Genomic DNA, 25,365 nt, shown 5'->3' on the forward strand with positions numbered 1-25,365 from the left:
GAGCAATTCCATTTATTCATATTCATTTATTATTTTAATTACTAGTATTATACTTTTCTTTGTTATTCAAGAAATGATAACACAAGCTTTCTTTACAAAATGGAAAAGATAGAGAATATAATAAAAAGCACATGTCCTTTCCGCCCCTGATGCCAAGCTGTTCTCCCCAGAGAGAACCAAGGACGCCAATTTCCAATGACGCTTCCGGAAATGTGCTACATATACATGTGTATGAGTGCCCATAATAATTGCCTTTTTATGGTGAACACATTATACAAACTGTTTTGTGACTCACTTTTTCACTTGACAACATAGCTTCCAGATGGTTCTATATTTACACAGACAGAGCCCCACTGTCTACTCACGAGCAACACGGTGTTCCAGTGTGTGTGCATCAAAACACACACTGCCGATTTAGACAAATGAGCGTTAAGTGGTTTCCAACCTTCTGCCATTAAAAGCAAAGCCTCAGTGAACCTCTTGTATGTATGTACATACACATATATACGATTTTGCACACATATACATTTCCTAAAAGTGAGCACGCTATATCAAAGTGTCCATGCATTTATTCTATTCAATGTGGGCCAGGCATCAAAATTCTCCAGAAGCCACTTGTTATATTTAAAGCTTTGCTGAATGAAAGTGAAAAGCACACACACCAGACACAGCCCAGAGCATACACATATATAGTATATTATGTATCTAATTTCTTCACCAGGAGAGCTACTTCTTTTTAAATAGTGAGCTCACTCCTCGCACGATGCGACCAACAAGGTTAGCTGGGACAGACAACAATGAAGAGATCTCACTGCCAAATTTGTTCAAGGCCACTGCAATCCAGGAAACATCATCATTTTTACTTTTATCAATCATATTTTTCAAATGGTTTATCTCTGCATTCATCTCCTCAGATTTCTTTATAAATCCTTCACTAAGTAGAGAGTCTTGGACCTAAAAAAAAAGTGAGGAAGGAAGTAAAACTTTTTAAATTCCCCATTTTTTCAAGGACTACATTTTGTCAAACTTCAAAACTGTCAAACTATCTTTGTTTTACTCTTAAAATTGTTCTCTCTTAATCATGAAAGGAGACTATTGTAACAAGGAATATTTCCTGGTTTGGATCTGAGTATTAAGAGAAAGTGTAGTTTACAGCCTTAATAATATTCATACACCCTAGGGTTTTGCCAGGAGGCTAAGCCTGACATGAGGACAAATGTAATATGTTCCAGTCAAAAAATGCAAGAGAGGTAGCCTTGGTCTGACTGCACTGGTTCTCAGTCCCACTCAGGGTGGTACTGTCGCCCATATTATAGAAACCTGTTGTAAACACATGGTCCCAAAGTTACAGAAATTTCTCATAAAGCACGTTCAGATGGACAGCGAGAGAAATCCTCCAAGCCACATGACAGCCCGGGGCTCCGTCCACGCCTGGAGGCAGCGCAGCGAGTGTAAATCTGCCACTTGCCTGTGTTTTTAAGTCTGGACACTTCCGGTAGCTTTATGTCAGCACAGACCTACCTCAGGGCCTTGGGCTGAGCAGGGCTCCTGCTAAATGGTAGTGATCTTGGTAGAGCACACTAGTTGTTGCTCATATTAAATACACATGGTTGGAGTATCTGTTCAAGCAAGCCCTGTGAGAGCATTTTAAAATTCCCCAAGTGGCTATTCTACCCTAGTTATGTTCTCTGAGGGCTCGGAGTGGGGGCCGTTACTCATCCTCAACTCTCCAGAGCCTCCTTACAGAGCAGAACTCAAAGGCTCTGGAAGGATTCCAAGGCTTCGGGGTTTTTATAAATCACAAGCAGTGGACGCACTGGTGGTCCCTGCGTGATCTTGCTGTAAACACCACCCACCCTTCCTGAGCAGCCAGGGCAGGCTGTCAAGCCCTACCTCTGCCACAGCCTGACTCACCTTCAGCTTATGCTCCAGCATCATGTTCTGCTGTCTCAGCAGGTTTTCTCTTTCCCTCGCCAGCTTCTCCGTCAGCTGGACTATGTGTTCCTGGAGACTCCTGTTCTGAGCCTCCATCTCCTGCTGCTGCTCCTGCAGTTTCTGTTTCAGCAGCTCCTGTGCCTTCTCAGCTGCGTCCTTCCTGGCCCGCTCCTCTGCCCCAGGGAGGTTGTAGAGAGGGAAGAAAATAAGGCAAGGATTGACCTCCACCCTCCTGAGCTCGGAGACCAAACCAAATTGAAGAGAGAGGTAGGAAATCTCCGAAGTCCTCGCCCCACCCCGTGTCCACACCATGGAGAGCACACTTCAGGATGTGGGGGAAAGGCTCTGGCTGGCTGGTGTCCAACCACAGTTCCCTTTGCTGTTTCCAGATGCAGCAGGGTTGGTCTGCAGAAAGGAAGGAAGCTCCTTCTGCTGGGAAGGCCTTGCTCTCACACCTGTCAGAGGGCACTGCAGGAACCTACCCCTCCCACTGTGAGCCCAGCCCTACCCCGTACCTGCTATGGCCTTCTCCCCATCAGTGAGGGCTTTATCTGCCTGCAGGATGGATTTCTCTATTGCCACCTGGGACTGCAGAAAGCTCTGGAGGACCTCGTTCGCCTGAGGAGCCAAGAAGTAGCACAGAACTTAGATTTCCAATAGGGAGGTTAGTGCTGCAAAGACAACTATGTCCATGTAACTTTTGCTTCGTGTTTAAAGTTCTACAGTGGTTCCTTACAACGAGTCCAAGCTCCTCAGAGTGACCTGTCCCCCTCCAGTCTCTTGCTCAGTGCTGCTTCCTTCTCCCCTCTCTAGATTCCAGCCAGTCAGAACCACGTTCAGTTCTACAAACCCCAAGTCTCTGGTGCTTTCACGTATCTGCCTTCTCAGTGTGAAACAGTGCCTCCACATTGTGCTGCTGTTCTCCTCTGCCACTAGCCGGTTACAACAAGACAGCTTATTCTAACCTGCCTATGCTTCTCAGTTCAGATCTTTAAAATGTTGATAATGAAAGTAGATGCTTCTTAATGTTATGTGAAAGATTAAGTTAAAGAGTCTGGGGCAAAAGCTTGACATTATGGCTACAGGACACAACAGTTCAGTATATATTAGTTGTGTTACTATTGTTGTTACCACTTTTTTATTGTTATTATTGTGTCTGTTTCTATTACCTAAGTAGCTCTTTCCTGAGTGTTACAACTTTGTATGCAATTGTCTATGTAGTTGACTTCCTGTCTCACTTGTGATCATCCTTGAGTACAAAGACTCTGACATGTAAATTGTCAGCGCTCAACACATCAAATATCATGTTGCTGGGTTAAAAAAATGAATAATTTATGTTCTGTCTCTTGTGGATTTAAGAAATCTGTACTCATGGTTGGGAGTTGACACTTCCACTCTCTTCAGGAATGAACAGCATGCAGTGGACCTTAAGAGCCAAAGCTGTTCTGATGGCCCCATGCTCTCTCTTTATGCATGCATGGAGCTGTGTGCTCAGATTTTCAGGAGACCCCTTTGGCTCTGCTCTGTAGGTTCCCCATGTTTCCCTTATTCCTCACCTTCACTCCTTTCCCGGGCACTTGATGATATTCCCTTTCAAGAATTTCCTTTGCTTTCCTGTAGAGTCCATGACCTCCAGGAACAGAGAAAGTTCCTGCTGAGATACTTTCCATTAGTGCCTTTGAAAGCTGATCAAGTTTAGTCTGGCAGTATTTGAGAGATGCCTCTTCATTCTGCATCAAGAAATCCTCTTTCTTATTCTTTATGATTTCCTGGAGGGAAAAAATATAGATGGATGTCACCGGAAGCAAGGAACAGAGGAGGTAAGTTTCCAAAGGATCTGGTAGAAGGATTGGTCTAACTGTTGTCCTCATGAGAAAAGTATTCTGTTGGAGGACATGTAATAAAACAGCAGTCACAAGATTTGATTTACTCACAGCTGTGAAAACTCTGGAAGACCACGGGAAAGGTCCCTAACCTCCTTTTGGGTACTTCAACTGAGCTGCTGGAGTTGCATTACCTAATCGCTGGTTCCTTGCAGCTGCCACGTTCAGTGATTCTATCTGTCTTCAATGACAGATACAACAAGGAGCAACCTAAGCTGAAAGGGGCCTGGGATGTGGATCTAAAAAGAGACATTTTGGTTTCCAGGCACAGGAGTGTGTTCACAGAAAAAGAAGCCAGCGAAAGAACGCCTTTTGGGTGTTCTGGACAGGCTTGGAATCCACAGAAGTATTTATTTCAAGAGGATATCTATACTGGCTTTGCATCGAAGATCAGAGAGAGTTCCAGATAAACTGCCTGAAAGAAAGAAATGTAATCCTTTGAGACTCTACCCCTCATGAGGACAGGGACTACTTTGTCCCTGAGTGAGAGACGAGCCATGGGACCAGTAACGGCACTTCTAGGCTTCATTCTTCAAGGGCAGGGGGCACATGGTAAACACTAAGACAGATTACCACAAGATTCTTCTGAAACTCCTGCTTGTCATCCTTGAAGGAGTGCTCCATGAAGACTGCAGTGGCTTCCCTCTCGCAGGCAGCGTGCACCTCCAGCAACTCCCGCAGCGTGTCTGTGGGGAAGCTCACTCGCTGGGCCATCTGCTCACTGTAGTGGTCAGCTGCCTTCTGCATGGCAGCTGAGTTCTCCAGCTGGGCCAGAGTTGTCACTGCGTTCTCCAAACAAGGTACTGCTCCGCTATTGATGGTATCCACGTAGGTCACAACCAGAGTCCTCAACCCTGAAGAAGCCAGGAAATTTAGGGGCTTAATACCAAGTTGTCAGTCAACAGGCTCCAGAATTCTGAGACTACGCTTCTAGGGTCATATACACATGTGCACACACACACACACACAGGCACCCCTACCTCCTCCTACTATTATCACCTTCATTTTCCTACTTTCAGTTTTATGGTTTTCCAGGCCACATCACTAAAATGTTATATATGTATTTCTATCTAGCACACTAAGGGGTATCTGGAAAATACAGTTTCCCATTTTAAAAATTGAAAGCACAATAGATTACATAGATAGAAAGATGAGGGCAGGGTGTACCACATTAAATTTATTCCTCATTCTGAGGATTTGAATGGATTTTATGTGATTTTTATGGGCTAATATTTATTTTTGGACCACTCTAAACTCTCGAAATATCTTTTGAATTCTCCTTGTGAAGAACACTTATTGTATACGATTTCCTTTGAGGACATGGAATATTCTGTTTTTATACCAAGATAGTGATTTTATTCTAAATGGAGGAAGTTTTCAGACAAGTGGAAGCCACAGACATCAGTGACAAAACTTGCAATTTGGGGGAGGGGTTTATAAAGCCCTCAAAGTAAGATAATTATAAAGTATACAGATTCCTTCATGGAATATAAATGTCTGCAAACCCAGAATTCCTTATAGAATCAAACAAAAATTAACTGAAAACCCCATTATATAAAACATTCAACACATACCAGTCCCCATAGAAATGGAAAAAAGAGACTCACGTTTCCCAGTGACCATGATTCCTTCTGTGAGGGTCTTGGTCCTTGCATTGGCGAAGATGTAAGAACAGAAATTGTTTGTCTGCTCTTGGAATTTAGGATCCAGTTGGTCTTCAGGTACCGTCTCAATATTGGCTAGAAGTTCTTTGTCATTTGTCGGCCGGTCAAAGACAAAACACTTCCGTCTTGGAAAGAATTGCCTGATGCGCTCTCTGGGTAGATTGGATGCTTGGGCTTTGGGATTCTTCCCTGAGGGACAGAAAAACAGGATTAGAGCATGGAGAGTCCTGAGGCGAGGGGGCTACAGGAGCTCCCGGCAGGGATTTGTGTGTCTTTGCCATCGTCTATGCATAGAACCCCTTTAACATAGACATTCAATACTTCTTTGCACATCAAACTTACACCAATGATATAACTGCAGAGGAATTTAGGGAGACATCTGATCCAGTAAAGGAAACCTATGGCTGGTCTCTCCAGACCTGCACATAGTACCGTGGTTGTCTATCAGGTGTCTGCTTAACTAGCAGCTAAAAGGATGAAAGGTCAAATGAAACTTTCTGCTCAACTCGACCTCATGTAGGAATTGAGCTGTGGAACCAAAAAGAGGAGCTACAAACAAGGGCTCATGGACGATAATTGGAATATTAGGAATGACACCCTCATTGTTTAAGGAAAACTGTTTTGATGCTAAAAGTAATTGATGTAGTATTATCTATTTTTAGCAAAGACCTCTGAAGGGTAAAGGTACCTGCAAGGTAATTTTCAGATATCACCACTAATCTATAAGCTCTCTGAAGTAAAGGGTTATATCTGATTTGACAGTGGTCCTCTCCTGCCAGCCAACTTCTCAGTAAATGCTTTGAGAAAGCATAAACAGAAACATGAAAGTGCGAATGAGTAAATCAGAACTGATATTTCTCTCAAGGTTTCAATAGACACACATCCTTGTAAATGTAACCCACGAAAATAATTTATTACCGTGTAATTAAATCATGGGTAAACATGTGGGAATTAGGAGAAAGCCATGATGTGGAAGGTAAAACGTCAGCAATATTGAAAACGCATAGATTGAAAAGACAGACACTTCTTCAGGTTTACTTAGAACATAAAATCATTTTGTAGATGATATAATTATACAGGATTAGAAAGTCATGTATCTCTCTTTGAGAAGAGTAACATGTGAAATATGTATTTTTTTCACTAGATAGACTTTTCACTGCAGCTTCGTGTCTAACAATTAGCTGGTCAGTTGTTTTCTCCAACAGAGAAAAGCAGAAGCCAAAATGGGGAACACAGTGTCTGGTCTTTAGAATACTTCAGCACCCATTTACATCTGGATGTTAAATTTAAAGATGTATTAAAAAAACAAAGTGGTTTTGAGTAATTTCACTTTACACTTTACTTTCCTTAAGTAAACTTCAACTGTAGCCCCTAGATCTTTGCAACCCACTTTCCAGCCACCATTTCCACAGACTTTGATTTAGTCTCAAATGCAAATGCAATCACGGAGATGAGGAACAGTGTTTAGCAGATCCCACCCTCTGCTGGACCATCCACTGCGCAGACCATGCTCTGATACCTGGAATCAGCTTCAGGGCATTCTCCAAGTACTCATCTTCCGTGACAGGCTGACCATTTAACTTCAGCTCCAGGGTGAAATCCCGTACAGTCCAGATAAAGTCTGGAAAGAAACTCACAAATTCTGTGGAATCTTCTACTCCAGCAGGTGTTTGGGAGGACTTTGCCCTGATGAGTTCTGTGAGCTCTGTCACATAACTAGGACTTGGTTAAGGAAAAGAAACTCACTACCAACAATTCCCACACTTCGCTAATATAAAAGTATTATAAACACCCTCTTTCGCTCCACCCAGGGAAACTAAATGGCAGGGAAAGAGAGACTGACTCTATCTCCATTCCCATGATTTCAGTGAAACATGGCAGTTCAGGTCCTGGAAGGAAAGGATACTGCAGCTGCTCCAGAGACTGATGGTTGATGGTGTTCATGTTGTTGTAGACAAAGCTGCTGCACAGAAGCACGGCCAGGGCAAAGATCCATGAGTCGTTCTTAGGGTCACCCTAGAAAGCACATTAGAACAAGAGAGTTAGGAGTTAACTCCTAAATTAGAAATTCATTCATTACAATTATGCAATCATGGTTTCATTTATTATTCCAGCCAACATACTCACCATGCAAAGAAACCGCTTGAAGACAGACGTAACTGCAGGTATCAGCTTTGACAATTACAGAGACTTTTTTATTTTTGAGTGAAGGTAGATTTATTCAGGGAGATACATTGAAAGGCAAGAGAAAGGCCACAAGGTGTGGGTGTTGGGTGCTCAGATTAAAAGTAGGTACACACTCCATAGACAGAATGTGGGCCGTCTCCGAGGAGGGAGAGAGATGGGCGGCTGAGACATTTCTCGTGTTTGCAATTTTTTCATATATAAAAGGATTCCAATCTTCACAGTGCTTTCTTTTTCCTCAATTGGATAAAGCAAAATAACACATACAGAAAAACTGGTACAGTACCTGTTGTGTAACTAGGTACTCAGTGATGAGTGTGGGCACTTTTTAATTTTTTCAGAGAAGTTGGTGCCTTTATTGACCCGCAGGCTACTGGAGGGGGTGAAGCGGGAGGGGTGGGTGGCCCCGACGCCAGGCCGGCGTGCTTCACGGGCTTGCCGCGACTGAGAACTCGCCTGGGTATTGGCCGACCCTCTCGGGCCTGCCCTCCACCTGGCTGCAGGTCCTGCCGCTGCACACGCCCACCACACCGCGCTGCCCACCGGCTCCGGGGAAACAGTCACATCGCGCAGGCGCGTCTTCCCCACCTCGGGCTTCTCCGTGGGCGGCGCCTCCTTCTGGGCCTCGCGCAGGCGCCTCGGCGGCGCGCGCCGCTCCCCGCGCAGGCCCGGCTGGGCCCCCGCGCCGGCGCAGGGCAGCTGCACCGGCTGCTCGTAGGCCGCGGCCACGCGGCGGTACGCGCGCTTGCGGAAGGCCCGCCTCCTCCTCTGTTCCGCTTCCGCCGTCTTGTCGGCTCTTCAGAAAGGCGGCGGCGCTTGCTCATGCTACACATGCTCACTGATCGGACTCCTTGTAAAAGATACCACAGTTGGCACAACTGGGTATTTACATTCTAGCCAATCAATAAATAATTGCAGGAAGCTACTAAATATCCCCACTGTTCTTAGGTTTTAAAAAGCAGTGCTAAAAATAAAAATTATTCCTTTCAAGATGACTATTTCAAAGCAGTGGACAAACATCCATAACCGTAAGTGCAACAAAGATAACAGCGTCTATAAAAAGCTTACTCTCAATAATGTGCATAAGCCTGGAACCTATAGCTAAAGCACTAAACTCAGATTTAGAAGTCTATCAAGGAGGAACAGAGCTATGAAAGTTGGAGGAAGAATATATGGTCTGAAACCTTCCTCAAGGTCTGGCGCTGAACATTAAAGAACTGGTAAATGTGGAACTGAAGAAATGAAGGTGATCCCATAGACAGGAACACCCAGAGAAACAAAATTAGAGATGGGAGCATACAGGGGTCTTGCTGTTAAAACAGAGTCATTTGACTTGACTGGAGCAGCGGGCAAGTGGAGGAGTTAAGGGGAGCTTTCATGCAGCCTAATCAAGGGCCTTAAAGCCCAGGCTAATTTGTGTCAGCCGCAGCACTGGCTAAGTAATGGCATAAACCAAAAATTGTTATTATGAACGGCATGTAAAGTTGCTCCCAGTGCAAATGCAAACACTGTGATTTATGTTGAGAAGGTTCTAAGTGGGAGTTTGGGGGGATAATAGTCTATTCATTACTTTCTTTCCCAAAAACCCCAATTTTTAAAAATAATAAATTAGGGTAAGAAGTAGCATTTATGACAAGTGATAAATTATTTCAACAATAAGATTATATCATTGTTTGATATATGGCTTTAAAAATAAACACAGACTTTCTAATTCCCCTTTGAGAAAAGAGAGAGCTATAAAAACGTAGGCACTATTTCCAAACAAGTCTCAAAGTAAGGGGGGGGAAGGAGGGATAGTTAATTTCACCCATTAGTAGAAAGCCAAAACACCAAAAATCCATCTTAAAACGTTTCCTGTAGGACAAGTACTTACTTTCATAGAACTTGCACATTCAGAGGTGTCTCACAGATTTCCAGAACCCTCTGTGAGTAGTTGATGAACTTCATCATGGAAAATGTAAACCCGTCTCTTAAATCCAACCCTCAAATGCACTCTTCACCTGGCAGCTAAGAAGGTGAATCAGAAATCTTTCCTCACTCCCGGGTTGATGTTTCTCCTCTTTCTTACCAAGGCACCCTTATGCTTAACTGTAAGTGCTCAAAACTAGTCAGGTGCTGCCTGGATCACCTTTCAAGACTGAAGGACTTATTCCCCCAGCTGTCGGGAGTGCTGGTGGAAGACAGTCTTCTGGTGTCAGCCCTCTTAATTAGAAAGACTTCCAGAGCAGCTCTTCAAAAATGTATCAGCACCCTGTCCCAACTCAGGATAGCTCAAAAAGGCCATTCCAGCCACAGAGCTCCCATGGAATTCACAGAAATTGGTGGATTGCAATGCAATGCATCTTCTTCCTCTCTCCAGCCGGCTCCTTTCCCAATCACATGATAGTAAATCTGACTGCAGATAATGTGGTCTTGTCAACTGAACTAAAGACTCTTTTAGGGCAGGACCTTTGCTTTGGTCACCGATATCTACAGTGCTAAGTCCAAAGGCCTGGAACTCAGCTGTTCAGTAATGATTTATTCAATGTAATCAAGTCATCCACTCGGTGCCAAGAAATAAAAGATTTTATCTAATACACCATGATACCTTACCTAGAAGTGAGATTCAAACAAACCATAGTTCGCCTCATTTACTGTTGTTGATTTCCAGATTTTACAGATTACAGCAGTAAAATTTCTAGGATCATGGAGAGATAAGGAGAAAATCCAGAATAAAAAGGATTTAACGTGACTTTCTGCCTTACCTTTTCCACATCCCCCAGGCCCTCGGTGTCCAGAAGGACCAGGGTATGATTTGGCTTGCAGGGGTGAGGCACACACCACATCCAGATGCCCTTGGTTTCAGACTGCACTGTAGAGCCTAGAGGAAAGCCTGCAAGGAGAGGGGAGAAAGCAGCACTCAGTGAGAGCAGATAATCTAAGCAGCCAAGGGGCCACAAAGTCAGATCTGTTGGAATGTCAGTACCCCAGCATATGGCATGGTGCTTCTCCATTTCCTCAAGAATGTCCTACTTTGTGTGTCATCTGTTCCAAGGAGGAGGGAATATTAACTGTGAGAAGGATACCAAGCAAGGGCTCAACACGAAGGCAAATGGGAATCCATGAATCCGACAAAATGGAGGTCACTGGTAGCCATAACAAGAGTATTTTGAAAGAATGGTCGGGTTCAAAGCCAGAGAGAAGTGGACTGAAGAGAAACATGGGAAGAGAAAAAAGTGGAAAAAAGAAATCAAGATTATATTTTTTGCCAGACAAAATTATTTTTTAAAAGTGGGGAGAGGTGTTAGCCACAGTAGGATATGACATCCAGGAAAGATTTTTAAGACTATAGATATTCAAACATCTTTATATGCTGATGAGAATATGCCATAAAAAAGCAAAATGTATTTCAAGAGAGAGTAGACATGATTGCAAGAGCCCAGTGCTTAAGCATGTAAAATAAGGTAGGACTGTGTGCATCAGCAGAAGAAATTTTGCTTTACAGGAATAAAACAAAGAATATGATAACAAATTACACTAAGATAGTGATTTAGCAGTGAGAAATAGAAGTGGAAAGTTGGCTTATTAAGAGAAGTTTGGTTCTCCCTACACATGACCAGGGACGAAAATTAAGAAGCTGAGATATTAGCTAGAATCAAGCAATTGGCCCTTGACCCAGTACAGTACTTACCACGGTTCTGACCTGCAAGACGGTTCATCAAGTAGGATTTGCCCGTACGATACAGTCCTACGATGGCCACCACCACCACTGGCTGAGAAATCTCACCAAGAATCTGCAGAGCTTCTTGGTTCACTGACAGCAGCTCATCATCATTTTCCAGCAGACAAATGGGGTCCATCATGTTGGGTCCAGATGCCATGGCAACTGGCCAACCTAGAAGAGCTTCCTAGTGGAAATCAGATTACAAAGTTGTTCTCTAACTCAGACTTATACAAAGCATCCATCAACTTAGCATAGGGTAAGACTTCTGCGCTTTCCATGAGACAAAATGTAACCTAGAATTAGCATACTGCAAAGGTTTTCCCCCATCATTCCCTCAAGTCTCTCATGATGTTGGTAGTGAAATAATATAATATCACTCTCCAAAGTGTTACTTCAAAATAATAATATAATTAAAGTTATTGTTATGACGCACTGAAGGCCTACAATATACCAAGCCCTTTAATAGTAACGTACATACCCAGCTAAACTGATACTCACAAGAGGCTGAAAGTTAGAAATTAATATAACTACTTTACAAATGAGGTAAATGGTTCTCACAAAGGCTGAGTGAGTAAGTGATTCAGCAAGGCTTGAAAAATCTATATACTTGAGCAAAATGACAGACTAGCAAGCTCTAAGCTCTTGTTTCTCCAACTAGACATCAAAAACAACCAAAATACTGGCCAGAATAACCTTCCAGTAGTTCCGTAAAACAGTCAAAGGTCCAAAGCAGCCAGCCACGTACCCAGTCAAGAAACAGCCTCATTCGAAATGGTAGGAAATTCTGCGGGGTTTCTGTTGCCCTGGGTCCCTATTGTGGTAAGGTCTTCGTCAGAGGAAGTGGCAACTCATTTCCCATTCCCTCCCTTGATCCAGAGGGAGGGAATTTTATAATGTTCTAACCTGTCAGGACTACCTCTTCAGGTCTCTGTTTCACCTCGCATGGATCTCAGGGAGGGGTGGCAGAGGGGTAGGTGGTGGCATAACTTGGACATCAGGTGGAAAGATGCAGTGGGTATTGTTCAAGAAAAATGTGGAGAGACTGCTCCACAGATGCCTAGAGCAAGAGATTAGCAGTGAAGATGTAAAATAGACTATCTAAGGCATCATTTCAGTTTCCAACTCCCTTCTTCAAACTAAACAAAGCAGAGCAGACTGCATTTACAATGTTCTAACATCTCATGGGCTGCCTGGAGGACTGTTATCTTTTTCCCCTATTTGGATCTTAGGCAGGGAGAAGCAGTGGGCATTGCTTGGGAAACCTGCAGGGAGAATGACCTGCAGACACCTATGGCAAAACATTATGGGTATGTTGAGATTTATAATAAGAAATACATATTTGATTGTTGTCCCTATCCCTGGTACATAGCTCTTAAAACCCTATGTGATGAGAGAGATGAAATTATCTTTCTTATAACCCTTAGTCTTTTGTCCTCAATTCCTAAAATAGTTCCAGAGTGATAAAGATGAGAGGAGAGTCTTTTGTTATTCATAACAAGCACCTTTCAGCCACACCTGAGTTTATGTTAATGAGGTGATTCTGTAAAGCCCCTGGATCACTACAGAATGGAGCTGGTTGCCAGGGGAACCAATGTTATTAGACAGTTGGAACATTTAGCTTGATGCCCCAATCTCTGGGGAGCAGAGAAGAGCTGAAAGTTGAGTTAATCACCAATGACCAATAGTTCATTCAACCGTACCTATCTAATAAAGCCTCCATCAAAAACAAAAACAAAGACAAAAACTAACTGAAGGGGTAGAGAGCTTCTGGCTTGATGAACATGTGGAGGTGGTTAGAGGGTGGCACATCCAAAGGGGTCATGGAAGCTCCACACCCCTTTCTCGATATCTTTCCCTCTGCATCTCTTCTATTTTGCTGTTTATAGGTTGTATCCTTTCTTAAAATAAACCAGTAATCCAGCAAGTAAACTATCCTTACTGAGTCTTAAGCCATCCTAGCAAATTATTGAACCTGGGGAAGAGATGGTGGGAAACTCCAATGTATAGCCAGTTAGTCAGAAGTACAGGTGACAACCCGGATTTGTACTTGGCATCTGAACTGAGGGGAAGTCTTGTGGGACTGAGCCCTTAACCTGTAGGGTATGAACTAACTCTTGGCAGTTAGTGTCAGAATTGCTTAGTGTGAAAAAAATGCTAACATATGTGGTGACCCATTGGGAAATTAATATACTTAAAAGGAGCACGTATATGGGAAAACTGAAAAAGCAACACACAGGCCCAGGGAAGATGCATGTTCAGAAAAGCCTAAGAAGACTCTAAGGCTTCTCCTTAGCTTGATCCCAAGCCTCAAAACCAAGGGCCAGCTTAGGGAAAGACTTCCTTGTCACAAAGCCAGTATGCAAAGAATGGGAAAGGTGACTGCTTTCATAAATGCTCAGATTTCAGGGGGTGGAAGGACAGTAACTCAGTGGTAGAGCATGTACTTAGCATATCCAAGGTCCTGGGTGCAATACCCAGTACCTCCAGTACCTCCATTTAAAATAAATAAATAAATAATAAATAAATAAATAAATATCCAGTTTTACAACATCAACAGCAAAAATCACAAGGCATACCAAAAAAAAAAAAAAAAAAAGAAAGAAAAGAAAATATGGCCCTTTCAAAGGAATGAAATAAAGTAAAAAACAACTCTGAAGAAACACATGCATTAGATGTTCTAGGCAAAGACTTTAAAAATAACTTTTAAAAATATGCTCAAAAAGCTAAAGGAAGGCTCAGAAAAAGAACAAAAGAAAATCAGAAAAACAATATGTGAACAAAATTAGAAAATCAATAAGGAGATTAAAAAAAAGAAAGAAACCAAACAGAAATTCTGAAGCTGGAAAATACAGTAAATGAATTTACAAATTTTCTAAAGGGGATCAGACTTGAGCAGGCAAAAGAAAGACTCAGCAACCTTGAAGACAGGACATTTTAAGTTATCAAGTCTCAGGAGCAGAAGGAAGAAATAACTTTTTAAAAGTGAGTATAGCCTAAGAGAGTTATGGGATACTGTCAAGTAGACAGATACGTGCGTTGTGAAAGTCCCTAAAGCAGAAGGGAGAGGCAGGGCAGAGAGATTATCTGGGGAAATAATGGCTAAAAAATCCCAATGCAATGAAATACAAGAATCTACAAATGCAAGATGCTCAACAAACTCCAGTGGGATAAATCATCAGAGACCAATGCTGAGGCATATTATAATCAAACTGTCAAAAGACAAAGAGAGAATCTTGAAAGCAACAAGAAAGCAGTGACTCATCACATCCAATAAAACTGTCAGTCAATTTCTCAACAAAATATTTGGAGGCCAGAAGGCAGTGGAATGATATATTTAAATTGCTAAAAACTGAAAGTGATGGGGTGCGGGTGGAAACTGTCAATCAAGAATACTTGATTCCAGAGGAGGGGGATCAAGATGATGGAAAAGAATTTCCCACTGAAAACTGACAGAAGAACTCCTATACAATCAAGATTTCAAGGGATATTTCCACATAATTAGGTAGGGCAGGGGTGAAAACTTTAGGCTGGGACCTGTGCACCTGGGGACGGACTAAGAGGAAAAGGAAGATGGTGCAAACAGACCCTAACCCTGAGGATTGAGTAGGTCAAGCCACAGACTGGGCATCCCAGTCCTGGGGTCCTACACAGAGGAGACAAGCCCCCTTGGCTACTTGGAGAAAGACTGAAACAGATAGAAAGGCTGGAGAAGCCTAGACTAGAAGGAGTGAATGGGTGCTGGTTTGCCACCGGACAGGTTGGAGACAGGTCTGCCCCCGCAACTACCACCTTACTGTACTCCCCAGGAAGATATTCTATGCAAATAACAACGAAAAGAGCACTGTTGTGCTTATGCCTATATGAGACAAAAGAGAATGTGTTTCAAGCGCTGTTAAAAGAGACAAGGAAGGACATTGTGTTAAAAGAGTCAAGTTTATCTAGAAGATAAAACAATTCTAAATATGTATATCCTGAACAGCAGAGTTCCAAAATATATGAAATAAACATTGACAGAATTGAGCAACAGATCACTCAACAATAATAGGAGAGTTTAATACCCTACTTACAATGATAGGTAGAAAAAACAGACAGAAGATCAAAAACAAAATAAAGGACTTGAACAACACTGTAGCTTAACTGAACTCAACAGACATATACAGACACTCCCATCCAACAACAAGAGAACACATGTTTTCCCAGATGGGCATGGAATATTTCCAAGGGATAGATCATATTTTAGGCCACAAAACAAGTCATAACAAATTTTAAAAGGCTAAAATCATACAAATTATCTTTTCTGAACCCAGTGAAATTAAACTAGAAATTAATAGATGGAGTAAAACCACAAAATTCACAAATATGTGAAAACCAAACAATAAAACTTGGAGTAAAAACAAACCACCTCAACATAATACAGGCTATGTATGGAAAACTTACAGCTAGCATCACACTCATAGGTAAACCACTGAAGCCTTTCCCCGCCGCCTGCCTCCCCTTTTGAGAAGGGGCCGCACACTGTGGACCGACCTTGCCACACAGCTGCTCCTTCTTCCACTTGCCACTCTTCTTCTGTTTCAGGAAGATGTCTTGAATCTTAAGCGATTTAGTCCAAAGTGCTTAGCTGAGAAGGGTCAGATTTTTTGCAACTTAATCCCATAAATGAAAATAAGAATGAAAATGCAAATATCATTTATATTCTATTGAGAGACGTATACATATATTCAGAGAGATAAAGCAAATCCAGCAAAATGCCACCGGTGGGTGAATCTAGGTGAAAAGGACAAGAGATTCCCTTGTCATTGTCTTCCAAGGCACAATCTGATTTAGAAAATCAAGCCTTAAAAGCACAATTACGCCATGGGTCTTTGGGCATGTTTTTGATTGGCATTGTATTAAAAGTTCCCTGTAATACATATGCATGTTTCATAATCAGACTATATAAATATGATGTTATATTCAAATGTCTCAAATATTCAGTTTCATATTTATAAGTCAAATATTAAAGATGCCTCAAATGCTATCACAAAATATTTTAAAAAAAATACCAGCTTTATCAGTTACTACTTGTGTGGCCTTAAACAAGAAGCCTCACCTAGCTAAACCTAAGTTTTTAAGAATAATTATAGGGGTCATATGAGGAAAATGATAAGTCCAGTCTGGAGGATGTTTTGATAATAAAATTAGATAACTATTAGCTTGTATCTGAGCATAGCATGCAGCACAAAATGGGGTTTCAGTGCATGTTTATTGAATTAGGTGGAGCTGTATCCACAATATTGCACTAGACAAATCGGGTTACGCGTTTGAACACAATCGGCAAACTTTGGGTTACTAAGAAACAAGGTCTGTAAATAAAAATTTTTATCAGAGCAAAGCAGCAAGGAAATTCAAACACTGCTCCTGCACCATCTCCTTTTGTCTGATTCTTCATTGTGGGAGCAAAGAACACAAAGGTAGAACAGGAGCCTCTGACAGCCGCATTATAATGACTGGAATCGTCCAGTCCCCTCTTTAAAGGGAGCACTAAAGGAAGCTGCAGGAAAATGCGAGGGAAACAACTTTGTAAAAACCAGGTCTGTGATTTCTTAGCTGTGAATGAGCCACAGAATTTTTAACATCAAATTAACAAACTGCAGCTCTTCAATCCTGTTCAGATTGGTTTTCAAAATGTGATGAATCATCCAAAGGGACCATTAAACCCAGATTGTGTACGTTTAAAACATGCTACAAATGACTCCAATGTTCTTACGAAAAACAAACCCACAAACACGGGGGCAGGGGGTGGGGAAGAGGAGAAGAGAGAGAATGAGAGGGAGGAAGGGGGAGCCAGAGACACAGAAAAAGAAAGAGAATTTTGACACAATTGTAATGTTTAACTAATAAAGATCAGGGGTGAGGTAACATAATTTATCTCTACATAGAGATTTACAGAGCCCTCACTGTGAGATTTCTTAAACTGACTAATAGAAACATTGAAAAGAAACTGTCTCTCTAGATGACAGTTCCCTATAACCTCCTTGCCAGGGACTGTCTTATTCTCTGAATTCTAACGCCAGCCCACAGAGCTTGACAGAACAAGACAGGCAGGCTCCCAGGAGGACTCTCTCACGGAGCAGCACATCCAGGGGGACACCATGTGCCTGGCTGTCACTTTGCATCTGCCACTGGTCCAAACAGAGAAGCCGAGCTTCCCTCGAACTAAAGCCAGCCTCAGAGCCCTGCATGCCAGACCGCAGGCCACTTGCCCATCCTCAGGTGTCACTTTGAATCAGAAATCAATCTTGCAAATTACTACATACAGAATAGATAAGCAACAAAGTCCCACTGAACTATATTCAGCACCTTGCAGTGACCGATAATGAAAAAGAATATATGCGTGTGTAACTGAGTCACTGTGCTGCACACCAGCAACTAACACAGCATTGTAAATCAACTATATTTCAAAAAAAAAAAAAAAAAAAAAAAAAAAAAAGAAAGAAATCAGGTTTGTGCTGCACGTAAAAGACAGGGACATACCTGCTCCACACACGGGTACCAGAACGGTTCTCAGTGCCTCTCACACCTTGCTCGCTAGCTCCTTCCACCTCTCGGTCCCTCCTTCACCAAGGCTAAAAAAGAGTGAGCAGGTCTGTCTTCTCTTCCAGTACAATGGTGATAAAACTGAAGCTGAAAGCAAAAGTAACTCATGCTGTTTTTCAGCTAGTAGACTCCTGCCAGACCCACTGATTACAGCACAAATATGGGTGTGTGTGGTTCAGGGTGAAAGGAAGTTAGGAAAAGCTATTTAGCTGTCACACCCTAACACACGCCCCCGCTTTCTGTGGGCCGCCCCACACTGGAAGGCCTTCAGAGCCCCCCTTCTTGATACATCTCTCCCCGGTGCAAGGCTGCCGAAGGAGGCTTAAGTTTCGTTGGCAAACAAGAAAAATAGAAAATCCATGGCACAAACGTAGGCAAGGCTGTGTACAACAAGGATATTTCAAGCACTTTTCTCTTGGCGGGACTCCTGGGGATTTTTGTAACATTTTAAACCTGTTCCTTAATGTATACATTTAGTTAACGAGTATGTTTTATCATAACTAGAAAATAAAGATTAAAGATGGAAATGAGCAGCCCTTCACTATGTTACCTGGAGATGCTCACCACTGGCACTTGCTCAGCATGCCTGCACCTCCCCGACACACGGACCCTCCCCTAACACAGATACCCTCTTTCCACAGGAATTTAGCCGGTTGGACCAGTTCCAAAGGGATGTATCTGATCAGATAAGAAAGTGACTGGGTGCACACATGTGCTTGTGAGAAAGAAAGCGGAGCAGCGTGTAAGGGAAGGACGAGCGGTGCAGCAGGGAGACGTCCAGGGAAGCCAGGCTGTGCGGGTGCAGGGAGCCCCCTCCTCCCTGCCCTTCTCCGCCCTCCTCGCCGTTCCCCTTGCCTGTGGGGACCTCTCCATAAAAGGCCAGAGAGTAAGTATTTCAGGCTTTTTGAGCCGTAGGGCCTCGGTCACAGCTGTTCAGGAGGCCATCCCTGCACAACAGGTAAACGAACGGGCACAGCTGTGTTCCAGTGAGACGCTGTTTACAAAGTGGGCAATGGGGAGCCATCCTGGTTTAGGCCAGTGTGGTGCTACGATATGCCAGGGGTTGTCACCAGCTCATGGATGTATCATCGTCTTGCAAGCCGAGTAAAATTGTCCAAGTCCAGACTCTCAGGCTGAGTGTCTGCTTCTAGGGCCATTTGGGTTAAACAGTGTCTAAAGATCCTCAGTCTTGGAGCAGAGATGCAGAGAAGGAATGTGTATACTGTCCACGTGTCTACGCATCATCCACATGAGTTCCTGCCTGGGTCCCCAAGCCACGCAACCACATGTCTATGCCAGTAACTGTCTTACTCCCAGCAACATAGCACTGCCAGCAGCTCCTAGACCGGCCGAAGAGAAGCCAAAAGTGATGGAATACAGTCAGTGGTAGTGAAGGAGAGGCTGGTTTGGTGTGTGACATCTGCCCAGGTCTGCAGGCCTCTGTGAGAGAGTGAGGAAGCCTGACATCTGGGCACCAGTCAAGGAGACCCCAGCTGGCCTGAGAGCGCGGGGCAATGGTGAAGGTTATAAGAGACTTTTCAGGGGGTACTTCTGCCTACACTTGTGCAACATGGTCTGTTCATCCCCAGCACAGATTAGAGAACAACACGGTTCCCACGGACGCTGCACAAGGCCAAACCTAAGGTGTAAAGGCTCGCCGACACTGCCATCGTGTGGTAGCTCAGAGCCATCATCCATCCAGTAATGTGTGAGTTTCCCTGCCAAAAGCGCTTTACTGAATTCAATATAAATTCAATGTAGATTTTATAGAAATTCAATTATAATGGAGTAGAAATCCACATATACAAGTATATTACATGCATGCAATAATAATTTTGCCATCATATGTTTCCTAACATAAACATTGGCTATAATGTAGTTTCTTTAAAGGTTAATTGAAATGAAGAGAGAAGTAGTAAGGTCTTAAGCTCCTACGGAGAGACAGTTTCACAGCAACAGGTACTTGGGTGTACGTGGCTTATCTGGGCAGTGATGCCAGGAATCCAGAGGGGAGTAGACGAGGAAAAGGGACAAGTCAAGGAAGGTGAGTCACTGCGCTGGGTCCCTTGTGGGAAACTGGAGGGCGATCCCAACGTGGACCTTCTGAAGAATGACGTGGAATGCACCTCAGAAGTATCCCTTATGAAGGGCAGCACGGAGACCTGTCCAACAACGCGCACTTCCCGTTGGCTGAGAGCTTCTGTGGGGCCTTTAACACCCGACACTCACAGGCCGTGCTTGTGCAAAGTGGGCTGCCTGTCACAGTTTAAAGGAAAGCCCGAGAGAGAATAGATGAAAGGCACTCGAGGCGGGACACAGACATAAGCCGACTGGTACCAGGAACGCTCTGCTGCGGTGGGTTTGAGAGCGGAGGCGAGAGACAGGGTGAGCAGACAGGGAGTGTCGGAGATAACTGAAGCCTGAGAATTGGGAAATAGGGTGACCGAATCTGAATAATCCTTTCAGACAAAGCCTCGCACTGAAAATAATGTAAACTTCTGGATTAAGAAAAAGTGTTTTTTTAAAAGCAATAAAAATTTTAAACTGGTATTGAGTGACGTCATTAGGCCAAGTTTCAAGGGAAAGTGGGAACTCAGTGAGGTAGGTGGAGCCCTGACGCTGTTGTCAAACGAAGGAAAGCACCATCAGTTTTGAAGGTGTTATGAGATAAGGGGCAAGAGCTCAAAAGCCAGAGCTCACCCGGAGAGTCTATGGGGATGTAATGTACATAGTCAGTAATGCTGTATTCTCTATTTGAAAGTTGCTAAGAGAGCAGATCTTAAAAGCTCTCACCATAGGAAAAAAATACAGTTATTTGTGGCAATGGCTGTTAACTAGACTTACTGTGATCATTTGTATCAAATACATAAATATGATACATATACATACATATTTGATACATATATACACCAAATCATGATTTTGTGCACCTGAAAGCAATATAATGTTATATGCCAGTTACATCTCGATTTAAAAATAGTGTAAAAATCCATGAACTAAAACATCAAAATGTTATTATTCAGGATCAAAAATTGCTAGTCTATTGCTAGCAAGAAGAAAAATAAAAGGTAAAGAACACAGGTTTTAATAACATGATACTAACCAATTATGAGAAGTAAAAGCAATATAAAATGGGATGGATAATTCTATACTCTTGCCTCTCAAGAACCCTGAGGATTAATGCAATGACAACACAGTTCCATTCAACACAAAAGGTGATGACGCTTCAATGGCAAAGTGTCTTCATTAGTGAGGAAATATGTTTTGTTTGAACATAAAAATTCTAAGCTTGGAATTCCCATACTAGAGCCCTAGCAAAGCATTCTTGCTGCAATTTGAGGGGCTCACACTTTCATTGCAAAAAAATTACCTCAGGTCGGAATGCTCCCTGATCTGTAAGAGGCAAATGAATAACTGTGCTTTTCCTGCTGTTCTGTTTTTTCAGCTTGAAGGGAAGAGATGCTGTCTCACCCCTCCTGAAAACTACCCGTCATCTCACAGCTCCTGGAGCCATTAATGAGAACCCCAGCACTATCTGATAATAAAACTGGAATGGGTCTTACAATACGTAAAACTACATGTTACATTAGAAAATATAGTAACAGTATCATATATATTAATCGCTTACTGCATCCCTGGAACTGTGCCAGACTTGCTCAGTGTTAATCTGTTACGTGTGATCACTATACACCTGTGTGATTCTCAGTGTGATTGTGCTTTTATCAATTCATTGCTTCCCAACTCCAAGTCTACCCTTTATTCTCTACTCTGAAAAAAACAGAGCTGAACTCCTGAAGTATTCTTCCTTCGCAAAACGGCAGAGTTCAGCTCTGTCAGTAGAAGATGTTAGGAGGACAGACAGGGTCTGGTAGGAGACCTCCTTCAGATACTGAAAGACTAAATTAGTAATTCTTGACATTTGCTGCACATGAGCATCAACAGGGACGTACTTAAAAATGCTCACACTTGCTCTCTGGACCACCACCAGAGTCTCTGACTCGGTAGACCTGGACTTGGAGCAAGGATGAGTGTTTTTTTAAGGCCTCCTCCCCAGGTGATTCTAACTGCAGTCAAGGATGAAAACAACTGGAGCGCACCAGCAAAGAAAGCGGGAGCTAGAAGGAAGCCTGCCTTCCCTCACTGCCAACGCGTTACGTCCAAGGTTGATTTGATACACATGGAAAGGAAAGACAGTAGAAGCAAAAAAAGATTCCTGGCTATCACATTTATTTGCAGACTGGGGATTGTTTTAAAATGTATGTTTTGTTATTATTCAAATATGGTGAGGCCAACAGATAAGGAGATGATTGTCATTGAAAAGATAGTTTGTTATTCACAGCTCCCAAGAGTAGAGGGCACACCACGCCCCTGTGCGGCCACACAAGAAGGTATCAGAGTCAGTCAGGGGCAGAGGGAGCAAGGAGAAACCTGGGCAAGAGCAGTTGGGTAGTGGCCCAGAGTGTGAAGGCTGATAGAGGAGGTGGCTGGAATATGGGCTATCGATTGGTTGGTTTTTATATAAAAGGCACACTTGCAAAGGAGTGTTGGCTAGTCCTGGGTTGATCAGTCTCTTCAGGGACTGCAAAGTCCCAAGATGCCAAACCATTAAACACAGAAGCTAGTAAATATAGTTACTACAGGGTTGCATCTCTTGGATGGTCCAGGAACTCAAGCCAAAATACTGGTTTAAGGTGATTCTGGACTAGTAATGGTCACAGGCACTTGAAAGAATTAAATGTGAATCCTCCACAATGGAAGACATTTTCATTCCTTTTGAAATTTGCTGTCACTTTATATAGTTTTCTATTACTTGCAGATATTTTAAAGTTTGTCTTTCATTTGTTTAAACAGAGAAATCTCATGAGTTTGTAATCTGTATTCAATAATTTTCAATATTTAAACTTTGTTAGTCTCTTTATTCTTTTGGGGTTTCTTGTTGGAGGGGTGTTTGCTCATTGTTTCCTTTGAGCTTTGTTATTTTTTTCTTTTTATTGCTATTTAATTTTTTTTAAAATTTCTTGTTGGAATTGTAAGATGAATAGGGTAAAATTATCTTCCATTGTGGCTGCTGCTGGAAGGGGAAGGGTTAGGGGAAGAGGTGAGGCAAAGAGGCAGGGCTAGGATTGGTTAGTTTGAGTAACCAAAAAAAAACAAAAAATAGAAGCACAAGGAAAATTTTGGAGGTGATGAATATGTGTATTGTCTTGATACTGGTGATGGTTTCATGGCTGTGTGCATATATCCTAACTCATCACCTGTAGACATTGTGTCTGCACAGTTTTGTATATCAGTTACACCTCAATAAACCTGTTTTAAAAAAGTAACCCTGATGTCAGCCAAGTCAAGAGCAGAAACTAGTAACTGAAACAGAAACCACAACTTACTATACGTGTACCACAGTGCACAAAATATGTAACATGTGAGACAAATTGAGCTCAAACACCAGCTCACTCAGCCCATAGTTTTGAGAAGAGACTACATGGCTATCAACAACTCATCGGGGACCCTTGTGTTCTGAAGATAAACTACAAACAGTATCAGCAACTCTCCAACTTTACAAATTCTAAATAATTTCTGCTGAGGCTATCCTATGTTCAACTCCCATCCCCCGAGCCCGCCTTAATGCCCCAATTTTTAGATGGCCCCTCAGTTCCCTATGGTGTGCATTTTTCTTTGCTACAACAAGCTAAACAAATCTAATCTTTTCCTTGGTGAGTTTTGGTTGATGAGTGTTTTATATAAAAACGTAAAATAAAAGAAGATAGGAAAAGTCTTTATAATATACATTTGAGTTGAAAAATTCAAGATTTGCAGATACTAAGTACTATCTATAAAACAGATAAACAAGTTTATACTGTATAACAGGGAATTATAGTCAATATCTTGTAGTAACATATAAAGAAAAAGAATATGAAAATGAATATATGTATGTATACGTATGACTGAAGCATTGTGCTGTACACCAGAAATGGACACAACATTGTAAACTGACTAAACTTCAATAAAAATTAAATTAAATTAAAAAGTATATATATAACAGTTTGGCACACTAAAATGTTCCTGAAGCAACAGCACTGCAGTAATAATGAGCAAATGCAACACCCAGATTTTTGTTTTCAAATAACTTTTGTTCACTTTAAAAAAAAGTAGCAAACAATGTTCCTTGGAGAAACCACAGATTGCAGGTGTAGGGGAAAAACGCAACATGTGGCTATGACATATTTTGGTGCCGGAAACCAAAAGTACTCTCAAAGATTTAATGAGATCATATCAAATATGCCAAATAGACACCTCATGGGCAAATTTGGGATAATTTTAACATCAAAAAGACTCATGACTGTAAGTGATTATAATCACATAACCTAAGCCAGTTTCCGGATCTAACCTCAGCAACAGGAAACATGGGGAAAGAAAAACAAGAAAAAAGACACCACGAGAAAATAAACAGGTGGGATATTCTATAAGGAAACTAGTTTCTTTAAAAATTCAATGCTGTTTTTTAAATGAATAATACATCAGAAACACACAATGACACCTTCAGGTTTATGTAAACAGATGTAACAAATAAATACAGGGCATGAAACTTGGTTTGACCCTGATTCAAAAATATAAATAAGTGAAACAGCTGTAAAAGTATGTTAGACGTGATTGGGGAATTCGAATATAGGCTATCCGGTTGTGTCAGTGAACCATTAGTTACCACTCTTTCCCAGGTATGCTAATGACACGTGTTTATTTAGGAGAAGGTGCTTATTCTTGGGAGATGCATGCTGAAATGCTTAGGGCTGTTGCGAAGTGTCATGAAGTCTGCGAGGTTTAAGTGGTTCATCAAAAAAAGTATTTAGGGAGAGAAAGTAAACGTGGCAAAATATTAACAAATTTTAAATCTTAATGAAAAGTATTTGGGTGTTCATTGCACTGTCCTTTCCACTTTTCTGTATGTTTAAAATGTTTCAATTTAATGTTTGGAGAGAGAAAAGAACTGTCCAAGTGTACAAAGGCATTCCTGCAGCGCTGTTAAAAATAATAAAACTCAGGGTACAACCTAAAGGCACCGCAAAAACAAATCGCTTAAACGCATTTGGTACCGTCGGTCCAGCCACAGAATGAATTCAGCCAGTCAGTGAGCAGTTACCACCCACGCAAATTCTCGGCATCAACTACTACCCTAAGCCCTGGGGACAGAGTGATAAAGAAGATACAGAAGGCCTGGGCTCTCAGGGGAGAGCCAAAAAACAAGCAGACAAATGCATGAGCAAGTTCATTACCAACGGGACTGACGCATCGCATGAAGGAAGTAACAGATGACAGGAGCGTCCCTAGGCTGAAGGGGCGGGAAGGCGACCCTGGGGTGGCAGTATTTGAGCTGAGGTTTACGTGGCAACAAGGAGCGGCCACGGGGGACGCCTCCGAAGCC

At 42.3% G+C, this 25,365-nt stretch overlaps 1 protein-coding gene across 7 annotated transcripts; it reads right to left on the reverse strand.

The window, feature by feature from the left end:
* Window positions 1–11: 11 nt before the first annotated feature.
* LOC105085583 (guanylate-binding protein 6) lies at window positions 12–18,081 on the reverse strand. Of its 7 annotated transcripts, XM_064488670.1 has the most exons (13): window positions 17,886–18,081; window positions 15,897–15,990; window positions 11,337–11,553; window positions 10,411–10,538; window positions 7,389–7,498; window positions 7,072–7,198; window positions 7,002–7,014; window positions 5,426–5,671; window positions 4,392–4,672; window positions 3,492–3,704; window positions 2,451–2,553; window positions 1,915–2,108; window positions 12–954 (listed from the first exon to the last, which is right to left on the reverse strand). In XM_064488670.1, the coding sequence occupies exons 3-13, from the start codon at window positions 11,524–11,526 to the stop codon at window positions 727–729; spliced, it is 1,833 nt and encodes a 610-aa protein (XP_064344740.1). In that variant the 5' UTR covers window positions 11,527–11,553; window positions 15,897–15,990; window positions 17,886–18,081; the 3' UTR covers window positions 12–726. The 7 variants fall into 7 exon arrangements, with proteins under 7 accessions (XP_064344740.1, XP_064344738.1, XP_064344739.1 ...); XM_064488668.1 differs by having other exon boundaries at window positions 7,002–7,198; window positions 17,886–18,079; XM_064488669.1 differs by having other exon boundaries at window positions 7,002–7,198; window positions 15,897–16,015; window positions 17,886–18,079.
* Between the last annotated feature and the right edge of the window lie 7,284 nt (window positions 18,082–25,365).

The sequence above is a fragment of the Camelus dromedarius genome, chromosome 9 (genome assembly GCF_036321535.1).
Source record: "Camelus dromedarius isolate mCamDro1 chromosome 9, mCamDro1.pat, whole genome shotgun sequence".
In the NCBI taxonomy this organism is placed as follows: Eukaryota; Metazoa; Chordata; class Mammalia; order Artiodactyla; family Camelidae; genus Camelus; species Camelus dromedarius.

Bases quoted from the DNA above. Each gene is read 5' to 3' on its own strand.
- LOC105085583 (XM_031457536.2), bottom strand. From the start codon at position 11,526: ATGGCATCTGGACCCAACATGATGGACCCCATTTGTCTGCTGGAAAAT. The intron at 5,672-7,001 runs GTATCAGAGCAT...TCTGTCCCTCAG, and splicing joins TGCCCTGAAGCTGATTCCAG to GGAAGAATCCCAAAGCCCAA. The intron at 3,705-4,391 runs GTAATCTGTCTT...TTTTCCCTCCAG, and splicing joins AGTTTCAGAAGAATCTTGTG to GAAATCATAAAGAATAAGAA.